The sequence below is a fragment of the Alnus glutinosa genome, chromosome 13, assembly GCF_958979055.1.
Source record: "Alnus glutinosa chromosome 13, dhAlnGlut1.1, whole genome shotgun sequence".
Taxonomy (NCBI): domain Eukaryota; kingdom Viridiplantae; phylum Streptophyta; class Magnoliopsida; order Fagales; family Betulaceae; genus Alnus; species Alnus glutinosa.
In genome coordinates, this window is record NC_084898.1 from 1,679,764 (window position 1) to 1,692,372 (window position 12,609).

The 12,609-nt window shown below is 35.7% G+C and overlaps 2 protein-coding genes across 2 annotated transcripts; both read right to left on the reverse strand.

The window, feature by feature from the left end:
- Positions 1–2,331: 2,331 nt before the first annotated feature.
- LOC133854541 (uncharacterized) lies at positions 2,332–3,108 on the reverse strand. Its single transcript, XM_062290776.1, has one exon. It carries the CDS (start codon positions 3,106–3,108, stop codon positions 2,332–2,334), a length of 777 nt encoding a protein of 258 aa, XP_062146760.1.
- Positions 3,109–6,611: 3,503 nt separating this feature from the next.
- On the reverse strand, positions 6,612–11,289 carry LOC133854059 (uncharacterized). The gene is made up of 6 exons (XM_062290090.1): positions 11,122–11,289; positions 9,748–9,876; positions 9,546–9,635; positions 9,314–9,453; positions 7,498–7,552; positions 6,612–7,070 (listed from the first exon to the last, which is right to left on the reverse strand). Exons 2-6 carry the CDS (start codon positions 9,874–9,876, stop codon positions 6,882–6,884), a joined length of 603 nt encoding a protein of 200 aa, XP_062146074.1. The 5' UTR covers positions 11,122–11,289; the 3' UTR covers positions 6,612–6,881.
- Positions 11,290–12,609: the final 1,320 nt, after the last annotated feature.

Genomic DNA, 12,609 nt, shown 5'->3' on the forward strand with positions numbered 1-12,609 from the left:
GAATGTTTATGGAGAAATTTTAGGTGTATGGCTAGTTTGTTTTCCGGGAATCTATATCCTCAAAGTTTAGAACTCTGTTTTTTGTAGAGTGCTTTTGCTCTCTTGGTTTTATGAATAAAATCAGATATATTATTTCAAAAAAAAGTGAAAAATTATTTCGAATAAAGTTTTATTTTGGTATGAGAATAACTCCTATAAGGTCTTGGCACAAAACAAGCCTTTTGTGCCTCCAATAAGAAAATGACACTTCAGCCCAAAACACCAAAGGATTTTGTTGCGAAAACACCAGATTGGACCTCCTCTTTCACCCCTCGACCAAAAAAAAAAAAAAAAAAAAAAAACCTTATTTCTTCATTGGTCAAAGAGTTGCATATGGACATGTTAGTAGGGGAGAGTTGCATATGTTGTCACCATGGGCCCATGGCCTTCACCAAAACTTCCACCCTCTGAATTATTTTCTGTTTTTCTGCCATGTTTTTTACTCAATTTCAGCAATTGGACTTATTAACCCAGCTAAAGAAGGCCCTAATGAGTAATTATTCATGCTTGTAAAAAAAAAATTAGAAACAAAATATATCAAAATAAAAGAAAAATCTGTATTAAATTGTGTTCTATAGATAAATTGTAAACGAAATAAAGTTTGGAATTCGTAAAAAATTCAACATTTCACTAAATAAGTTGTTCAAAATATTTTCAAGTAACCCAAAGTAAAATACCGACTTGTTTTCAATGTGATATGCTTAATCATCCGGAATTATAAAATTTGTCGTCCCTCCCAAATTAAAGAGATAAAAAAGAGTGGACTTAACCGTTTATTTTAACACTTCCTTTCACATGTAGGACAATTAGACAAGACAACATGTAAACTACTTTCATTGAAATTGTGGATAAACAATAGAGTTAATTAAGGTTAAACTAATCGTCGTAAAAGCCTAAAATTATAAGAAATAGCGGATTTAATTAATCATTTAAATTTAATTTTAACGTTTGTGACAATTTAAACTTTCCCACAAATATCTCTAATTAGCCATCACTAACAATTATCTTTCTTTAGTCGTTATGATATTAGAAACATTGGTAGATTATGAACATGAGCTGCTTAAGCTTGATTCCCTTCAAGACAAACCAACGTACGGGCAGTTTTGCCTTGCATGGAATGCCCACTGGAGCCATTAATCAAGAGAGGATCTTGATAATTAAGAAATTATTTCCGGATATAATTGAATCAAGAGAAGATCGTCCTTTGAAATCACTGGTGGGGCAAAACAACCAGAATGATAACAACTTACATTGAAAAACAGAATTTAAGGTTAGAACTGGAGTTCTATCGGATCCGTGTGAAGATAGCGTTTTGCATGGATCAGGGTTTATCTAATAGAACTGGGTACACAGAATACTCTTGCCTTGAAAAGGTTTATTGTCATTAATTTTTTTTTTTTTTAAAAAAAAGGTAAATATAAAATAAATTCCTAAATTTTCGCAAAAATCTTGAAAACCCTTTACTCAACATTGAATCCTTTAGTTTTTCAGGAATTTAAAACATGTCCTTTCGTGAATATTCCATCCATGTTTCTAAGCTCCGTCAGTGCTACGTCAACATTTTTGTTACCTCCTCTTAAAATATATATTTTTTATTATATTATATTATTTTTTAATTAAAATTTATTTTATTTTTATTTTTTTAAAAAAAAGGAAAGAGGGGGTTTGGGGCAGCCACCCCCTTAAGGAGGTGGGTGGCCTGCGAGCCACCCCCAAACCCCACCATTTCCTTTTTCTTTTTTTCTTTTTTTTTTTTAATAAAAAAATTAAATAAAATAATATTTTAAGATGAGGTGACGAAAATGTTGACGTGGCATTAACGGAGCTTTAAAAAAATGGTCGGAAAACTCATAGAGAGACCTTTTTTTAAATTCGCAAAACACTAAAAGATTTAATGTTGAAAAAAAAAAAGTGAGGGGCTTTCAGAATTTTTGCAAAAATTCAGTAATTTATTTTATATTTACCCAAAAATAAAAAATAAAAATTGCAGGCGACAAAACCAAATTTGTAAAGCATATATAGGCATTATAATTATTACTATAATGTTATTAACTTTGAATGAATGGATTTTCTTTTTTCTTAAGATTGCCTTCAATTCCTCTTAACAAAAGCACAAATTACATTGAACTGATCAACAAATGGAGTAAACCAATACACACAAAACAGCATTAATTAAAGCTGAAACACAACAGGAAAACCACAAAACAGGAAAACAAGAAGGCTCTGTTACAGAGCCCTCAAAACAGAGCACAAAACTAAACAACAAATCTGTGTTCATTATATATTATGGACTCAAAATTCTTCATCATCTGATAACAACTTTATATTAAGATCAACACTAGTAATCCTCCTTTCTGTGCAAACTGATTCAGCGTCACTCTCATTGCCTTCAGGACTGCATGTTTCAGAAAAATCACCGACTTTCCCAGTAGAACTACAGCTACCAACAGACTCTTCATCCAAACGACCTGCGGTATCTTTCTTGATCGGAGAGTAATCTTCACACGGCTTCCTCTTTGAGCATTTGTACTTCCTGATCTTTTCCATGTATACATCTGTTAAATTTTTTCTGGTATCTTCCTTGATCGGAGAATAATCCCCACACGGCTTCCTCTTTGCGCATGCGTTCATCCTCTTTTCCATGTATCCAGCCGGGGAGTTTTTTTCAAGAACACGCCACCCGCCGCCTGTCCAACGCTGTCGGACCCTGAGAAAAGATTTGTGGACAGTGAATCCGACGTCGGAGTCTCCGAGAAGCAGAACCAAGAAGATATTATCAGTTACAGAGTTCAAGATTCTTGCTGTTTTCCAACAAAAGTTGTGATAGCACTCGACAAGATCACCGGCCGTCAACTTAGCCGCACCCTCCTCCAAAGGCGGTGGAAGAGGCCTGACGGCCATTCTTGGAACTGTCTCCTCTACAATTTCGTCGCCGCCACCGTACTTGACCGTGCACGTATACGCAGTAGTCTTTAAGACTTCTGCGGAAACCCACGCGCCTTCTTCAACCACCCTCTTGCTCAGCACCTCTACTTCGGTACCTCTCGTGAATGTCAACATGGCTATCATCTCTGGAACGTACACTACCGACTAGATCGAAAAACCCAGAAACAGAGAGGTTGATTAGAGTATAAAGAATATAAGATAACGATCATGTGGTGTATATATATATATATAAGGATTCGTTTCCTTTTCACTCTGGTTTTCGAGTTCTCCTCGTACTGGGTTTCCTAGTTCTTTTTGGTTTTTTTTTTTGGGCACGGGAATAAATGTAATATATATATTGACGAGTAATGATTCACTACCACCTAAATATATAGCTTTTCACCACTTTGTCTATGTGGCAAGGTGGTCCCCTACTAACTTTAGAGTTTTTTTATTTTTAAAAAATAAAATAAAGTAGGGGACCACCTTGCCACATAGACAAGGTGGTGAAAAGTTATATATTTAGGTGGTAAAGAATCATTTCTCTATATTGACACTGTATTTGTTGGGCGTTTCTTTGCATATAGATAATTTTATTTTTATTTTTTATTTTTTATTTTTTTATTTTAAGAATTTTTGGAAATTGTAAGACAATATATCGTTTGATTGTACCTAGGTAAAAAGATGGGAAAAATTGTATCTGGTTTCTAAATTTTCATTTGATTTGGATTTAGTCATTAAGTTTTTAATTTCAAAAATACGGTTCTTAAGTTTTGCCCAAATTTAAAATAGGTCATCCTATTATTTTCTCGTCAAAGTTAATGTGACACATGTGTCTTATTTGACACGCTAGCACTCATGTTAACCTCCGAATGCAATGTCACGTTAGCATGTGTCAAAATCATTCATGAAAAAAAGAAGTTATTGTGAGGTTGCTCTTAAGGTCTTAGATTTTGTGTTTTTTTAAGTGTCACATGTTATATTGATTAGTTTTTGTGCGTCTTTTTTATTTATTATTATTTTTTTGAACGACTTGGTACTTGCTAATGTGGCATTGAATTGGGGTGTTGGCGTGGGGAAAACTTTGATAGTACAGTGATAGATAGACTTATTTTAAACTTTGGCAAAACTTAAGAATCATATTTTTAAAATTTAAAACTCAAAGACTAAATCTAAATTAAATCAATTGAAAACCTAAGAGGAATAATATGATTTTTCCCTAAAAAGAATCCATATACCTAAGGTTAAATATGGACTAACTCCGAACCCCATTGGCCCATTTTGCTTAGAAAATGGATTGATTGGATTCCATTCTTGAGAGTTGGGAATCCAAATTCCTTTGGCCTTGAAAATGTTTTATTTCTTGTAAATGACAATAATGCTCACATTCTATATGTTTTTAACTTTTTATGCTACTATTTGTTTTTTGCTTTTTTTTTTTTTTAATAATTGGACACTGTGATGATTCTATAAGAAAAGTTACACTACCTAATAATTTTGTTATTTTATTAATGCTACTTTTAAGGTTTGACTTTGACAATTTGTAAAATTTATATATAAAAGTGAGGATTTATTTTATTTAAAAAATGAAAATAAACATAAAATCTATATATAAAAGGGAATAGCTATTTTATTCTACAAAAGAAATGAAAATGAATGTAAAATCTATATTATTTTCTACGCAAATAGGGAAATTACATGTAATTAAAAACTGAAATATGGATGGGCTCCCAATAACAAACTTAAAACGAAAACACAATGTAGAAATTACAACCAAATAATAGAAAATTGGCCAAAAAAAAAGACCTGATCCTCTAGTTCTTGTATAAAAGCCAAGATAAGGACCGCATAAAGTGGCAAGAAGGGGCACAAAGAGAGGCAAGAACCTTTAGAGGGACCATCAACCACCCCGAATGTAGGGGGTGAGCAATGTTTAACCAGCCCACCTGTGAGCATAATAGGTGGATTTTGCACCCATTACTTCGGTGGGTGGATAGGGTTTAAAAAATTCGCCGTTATACTAGCGGATACCGGGTATGAGGTATAAGGGGCAGATAATTATCCGCTTGCTTGCATACCATATAATATTACATATTTGTTATGTTATACACCCCTTGGACACTTCTCTCATATTCTCCCTATCAACTCTCTCATTCTCATCTTTTTGAGTTCTCTCACCAATTATGACAATGAAATACTCCACAATGATATTCTCTCAAATGGAACAACCTTCGTCAATAATACCATGCCGAGGTCTCACTCTCACTGGCTCATCCTCAACAACTGTCTGAGACAACTCACCCAAGAAGAGTTTGACAATCAAATAATATTGAGAACCATTAAAAATGGATTTTCTCGCACTTTTAACCACATTGCATGTGGCCTCATAAAAAATGATTTGATTGCAATTTTTGTATATCTACTTTTTGTTGTTCTGATTTTGTGGTCATGGGTCTATTTTATTATGTTTTGATTTTGTGGTTATTTAAACAAATGAAACCTCAAAAATTATTCGTCCACCCGTGTGTGGATACGGGCAGACTCCGCCTCCAATTGATGGGCGATTAGATGGTGAAATCTGCCATCATTGGAGGCGGATATGGTAGCGAATTAGAGCTAATCTCCATCCGCAGGGGTTAGTGCTTAACTCTATCAAATGAGTGGTTAGACTATGCCAGCCACTTCCATAAGAGGGGCCAACCACTCCTTTAGAGAGCCTCAAGCCATCGGGAATGGTTGCAACAATGCCCCTAAGCTATCGGTAGTGGTTTTGGAGCCATCTAGAATGGTTGCGACCATCTTCATGGCACTTGGGGTTACTAGCCTCTACCTAAGTATAAAATAGTGATAAGTGACTGGCAATTGATGCCCTTGTAATTGCTGATTGCCGGCAAAAACTCTGTTTTCCTCCTAGACGGCTTCTAAGGTCTCTAGGTATACCAATTCTCAAGCACATTCGATTGCAAAATAAGCCGCTTTCCACTTGGTGTTTAAAGGCATTCCCAAAAACTCTCATTTCTTTTTTGCTTTAAAGATTAAGACTCTTAAGAGTGGTAAAGACCGTCCTCTATAATTTTTCTCTTTCCCCCTTTTCCCCACTTCAACTAACAATAATAATAATAATAATAATAATAAAAACTGATCTACTTATTTTGTTTTTATTTTTTTAAATAAACTAATTTTTATGACTTCCGTCACGAATTCCAGACCATTCATTTTGAATGACGGGTCTCAATTTTTAAAATTACATGGGACCTTAATCTCAAAAGATATAGAAACATTGTTAATGGGTAGTCTCAAATTCTACCCGTTGCAGCAGTAATACCAAAATAAACTGCCGTCACATGGCATAACCAGCCGCCAAATGAAGCATGGAGAGACCTTGGATTGCCACAGCATGATTTGACGATCTGCAATAGCCCCCTGTCATTACAACCCATGAGCACTGCAGAATACCCATCGGTGACCGTTGGAGTAAGCAATGAAGCCAAGTCCAGTCATCCACTGGACTTGTCAAACCCAGGCAAAAACAAGAAAGATAGTGAAAACAATCAAAACCTATTCATCTCAGTAAAAGGCAAAAGACCGACCATATGGAAGTACAGATGCTGTCAAAGTCAACTAGAAAGATTGCTACGAAATCAATGTGCAAAAAAACAAAAGCATGGATTACCATCAACAAACCGTAGAAGTGCTATACATTGACAGTGAAAAGGAACCAACTTTAAAAAGAGAGTAGAAAATGAAAATAAAAATAACTTGAAAAAGAGAGAAGCCCTAGATTCTGCATTTGGGTACACTCTCGGCTAACTCCAACTCTTGTATCAACTGGGTTATGCAAGCAGACCAAATATACATGATCACTGGAACTTGTCCTTCCACCAAGATACCCATTCTAACTGGCACACTAGATTGAATTAGTTGCCCACTCGACCTCTTGCCCATGGTGGTATTCTCGAGCCACCTACATTCCGTGGCGGAGCATTATTCTGGCGTGACATGATCCTCATCCTCTGCTCCTTCATGTTTGCAAACAGAGAGTCCAGCGTTTGAGATCTCGGCTTGAGCACTGCATTCGCTTGCTGCTGCTGTTGCCGCCTGGGTGACTGCACACAACATATGAATCTCATCAACATGAAGCTACTCATAAGGCCACGCAACTCGCAGAGGCCTTGAACTAAAGCCAGGGAGAAAGTAAAGAAAATAAAAAATAAAAGAATAGAAAGTATATTCTCTGTTTTTGATAATTATGTTCGCACTACCAACTTACTCTCCAAACCTTACCTATTTTGAAAAGAAAATTTTCGTGAACCATTGAGGAAAATTTTGAATTATTTTCTTCCCTCCTCTTTCCCATCTTATTTAGTAGCAAAAAATGGAAATAAAGAGAGATTTAAGACTTTTACTTCAATGGCAAACCGTATATAGTGCAATTTTAAATATTATAATTACCAAAGCTTGCTGATCCAACTCAATGATATCATAAAAATCATTCTCAAGGAGAGGAATTCCTATGGAACTAAGAAGGAATACCTTTGCAGCAAAGTCTCCATTTGCAGCCCTCCTCTGGACCGGTGGAGCACCAATCCTGCACCCAGAAATAGAAACAATGATTGAAGACTTAAAAAGGAATTACCTTCAAGAACCGAGTCCCACAAGGGAAATAGGTTGTATTCAGGATGCCCCGTACCAATACAGACTAATAATTATACCACCGCCATCAGATTTACGTTTACTTGGTTGAGAGTAAAGTGACTTACCATCATAGATTCTATTATTTCCAACTAACAGAAAGTTAAGACAAACCATTTCAGAAAAAAAGTGACTTCAAGAAGTGGAGATCTGCAGTATATTGTGCAAAAGCTCTTTCCAATCACAAAGCACGATCTGGATTCAGAACTTGGACCCTGATCGAGCAGAAATGAAAAGAAAGACAACCACATGACAGCTGAACTGGGGACAAACCACAGGGGGCTTATTCTCCATTAAGTTCAATAAACAGGAGACTTTGCCGTGGAAACTTCCAAATCAAGTCTTGAAGATTAAGTGAACTAATCACGCACAGAACCGATGAGAGTTTTTGCAGGATGATGAGTTATCCAATTTCCACACCTTGTAAAACTATAAGAAAACCAAACTACACTGCCAACACAGCTGCCAACCGCTAAAGGAATTTGAAAATAAATAACGGGCAAACTCTATGCTCTTTGACATTCAGCTACCCCAAACTCCCAAGTTGGCTATCTCAAACAAACAAATTTGCTCTACCCAAAAACCAGAAACATACAACTCTTGTTTCCATTCTAGTTATATATCCTGTGGCATAAAGCCAGGTGAAAACCCAATCACCGGGGTAGCAGGCAAGAAAGAACAAGAAAAGCAGGGAAGAAGTGTTAGTCAGTTGGACTAGAAAAGGCAGAAACGTTCCAGAAAGCAGAAACCTCCCGAACAAGTGACCCTATGAATGAAGGGTGTCCATCCCACAGCATTATCTTCCCAATTCAGATAAATGATCAAAATGTCTGTAGGCCAAAAATACTCCTTGGTTAGAGGATCAGAGCAAATTGGATTGGCCAACACTACCTATCACATCTCAATCATGGAGCACATGGAAGAACAACCATATATGTCATGATACAACTATAACCGCCAGATACACTCAGAGTCACAACCACGAAATGTAGAGACTGCTGCATTCACTACAGTAACTATAAAACATCCATTTGACACCGCAAAACATGTAAAGTTTTTCCAATAAAGCAATGAGCCACTTAACATGCATAAAGTTAACTTGTCCAGTGTGTGATAGCAATCTTTGCATAACAGTTGCATGAACTTCCACTTATCAGACTTTATTTCACAATTTCATTAACCCATCTACTTTCAGTCATATCCCTGTTTATCACTTGTAATCCACCACTTCAACAACCAATCCAAGTAACAAAATTCCAACTTCCAAATAAGCATATCCACAATCATATTAGGCGTCCACAACTCAAACTATGATGCACTTTGCACCCAACATGTATATAGGTTATGATGCAGGCATGCCATCCTGGATGGCATAATGGAAACAGTCAACAGTTGGAAACATTCCCAAATTGGCTGATTCCTGTCGAAAACAAATCATATGCAGGACTTCCACAACATTATGCGATTTGATAAACATTAACCAAGAGCACATGGCAGATGCGATCAATACTATAGAAGAACCATGATTTACCTGCAATAATTCCAGAATTAAATAATCCCATTAGATAAATCACAAATGGTTATTATCGCCACTAGAATTGAGGTTCAAGCCTTGTGTTTGCTATATAGAAGAATAATTACAACTGAGAAGAAATACCTTGCTTTATTCCAATTAGCCACCCTGTTACGACCGAAAGCTCTATTACGAAGTGGAGCAGCTGCAGCCTTTCTTGCAACCTCAGTTGCCAGAGGAAAATGGTTCCCCTGGAAATTTGACCTTCTCTGAGCTAAAAACCCCTGATTAGCATATTTGAATTAAACAACGAAACATGAGATCACTGGAAATATACATAAACCAATAACACACTTCAGCAGCAATCTCCACATACCTGTCTAAGTGAGGATCTTGTGTCCATAAAACGTTTCACCTTCATTGATTTATCTTGAGGAAGATTATTTGACGATTTCTGATTTTTGTTCTGCATGGACATAGGATTCATTTATTATGCTAACAACATGACACCCAATATAGCTTTAATGACATACGATATCAAGAGTGGTAAGCACACTTTCGCAAAACAAGCTTCTTACCGGAGCTCTACGCTGCTTTTTAGGTTTAGTTTTGGTGTTTTTAGATAGTTTGATAATGTCTTCTAATGCCATGTCCATTTTCTTCTCTGTAATAGCAATTGCCTCACTTGTAAGAGGTTTAGTCGCCATCTGATAGAGAATACAGAAGTCAGTCACTCATGAAAAAATAAAATAACAAATCAAAATTTAACATGTAGTCTTAACCAGAACCAAGAAGAATAGCTATTTTGATCAATTTCCCATATTTACAAAAATAACCATATCTCCCAATTATCTAAAAATTGATTACGGCAAAACCAAGCATGGCCTACCACGAAATCAAACAATAAAATAAAAAAGAAATATATTCTAATATCATATTCTTCACCGCTTTCTGAAAGACTTTAGGCTGGACTGAATATTTAATGAGAAACCAAATCAACAAGAATATCAAAATCAAAATTCTATCATCTTCATATTCCACATTTTCACACCAAGCAAACAGAGGATTCACATACAATTATCACAAACAAGAAGCAGAAACATTAAAAATAAAATATTGAACATAAAAATTAGGGCTACAGTTTCAAAAACGGAGAATTATAGAGCAAAAGTCACCGATTTAGAGAATAATTTTTCTGTCCTGGACTTTGAAAAATCAAGCATATTTCTCAAATATCTAAAAACTGATTAAGGCTAAACCAAGCCTCGCCTACCGCAAAATCAAACAGAAAAGAACAAAAAAAGCGATATATTCTAATCTCACATTCTTCCCCGTTTTCTGACCCTCAAGCACCAAAGACTCTGACCTGAATTGAATCTTCGATGCTAAACCAAAACAACAAGAACATTAGAACCAAAACTCTATCATCTTTATTCCACGTTTTGTCACAAAGCAAACAAAGAATTCACATACCATTATTACAAACATCAAGCATAAATATATATTAAAACAAAATTTATCAAACACAAAATTAGAGCTAGGGTTTCAAAGACAGAATTACAGAGCAAAACTCACCCGTTAAGTAAGCAAAAATTTTGTCCTTGACTTACAAAAATCAATCATATTTCCCGATTAACTAAAAATTAAGGCTAAACCAACCATCGCCTACCACAGAATCAAACAAAAAAGCAGTATACTCTCATCTCATATTCTTCGCCGCCTTCTGAAACCTAAAGCGCTAAAGACTTTAACCTCAACAGAACATTCTAAACGAAATGAAAGAACATCAAAATCAAAACTCTGTGCTCTTCATTCAACACTTTCCCACCAAGACAAACACATCATTCACATGCGATTGTTACAAATAACAAGCAGAAACATCAAAACCTGATTATCAAACACAAAATTAGGGCTAGGGTTTTAAAGACAGAGAACTCCGGAGCAAAACTCACCGATTTAGAGAGCAAAACTTCGAAGTTCCAAGCGGAGATTTTGAGTGGAATCTAGAGGAAGGGTTTGAGTGAAATTTAGGGTTACGATTTCCAAAGCACGGAAAACAATTTCGGATCGCAGAAAAGCTTCCGCACGAAGCTACTGATTATAAATGGGGAAAGCGCGTGTGCACGTGTGAAGGCCGTGTGAGCGTCGGATTTCAATTGCGAATCGGGAACCAATATTTAAACCGTATTTGATAATAGGGTTTCGAGTCCGCTTAGCTGGAGATACCGCGTATATGCGTGAGGCTCACTCGAGCTTATACATTTTTATAGACCATTTGTCTTCGTCTATTGTCTTTTTAGCACGTGTCATCTTCATATACATTTTTAATTAAATATATGAAAATTTTTAGGGATAATTGCACCGTTGGTCCCTGTGGTATACCATAATTATTTTTCACTCCCTATGGTTTAAAAAGTTCATGGGAGGTCCTCGTGATATGCAATAATTACAAATCGATCCCTGACGTCAAATTCTGTTAAAAATTTTAACAGATTCCGTCAAATGCCACGTCAGCGACACGTGTCGCCAATAAGATGGCGACACGTGTCCACTGTAATAAAAAAATAAAAAATTATTAAAAAAAATAAAAATACTTATTTTGAAAAAAAAAAATTCAAAAAAAAATTCAAAAAAACAAAAAAAAAAAATGCTGAAGGGGCCGGCCACCCCCAAACCGCCCCCAGCCACTGGGGGTGGCCGCGCGCCGCCCCCAGTGGCTGGGGGCGGCCAGGCCACCCCCAAAGGGGTGGCCGGCCCCTTCAGCATTTTTTTTTTTGTTTTTGTTTTTTTTTTGAATTTTTTTTTTAAAAATTAAGTATTTTTATTTTTTTTAACTGTGGACACGTGTCGCTGACGTGGCATTTGACGGAATCTGTTAAAAATTTTAACAGAATTTGACGCTAGGGATCAATTTGTAATTATTGCATATCACGAGGACCTCCCATGAAATTTTTAAACCATAGGAAGTGAAAAATAATTATGGTATACCACAGGGACCAACGGTGCAATTATCCCAAATTTTTAACTCAATCTTCAAATCCATAGTAGTCAAGGGGATAATATATATATATTTTTTTAATAATAAAAAAGGAAGAAGTATAGGCTAATGACAAAAGCCTTCTTTCAAATTAGGTCGAAAGAAAGTCCTCAACTCTTCCGACTTAATTTATTAAATTGATGTCTTTGCATTTTTAAATATGATATTGGTAGAAATAAAATCTGATTTGCTTATCGATACTTTTATTTAAGAGCTTAACCTACTCATTAAGAAAATATTTGAAGTATTATAACTTTTATTATAAATTCGTAACAAACTTAATGTAGCGGTCCATAATTGATGAATCGATTAAGCTTTTATACCCATGTGAAAAGCGAATAACAAAAAAGCTTAAACATTTCACCAAATATGAGTAGCCACGTCAAATTTGTAAAATATTTGT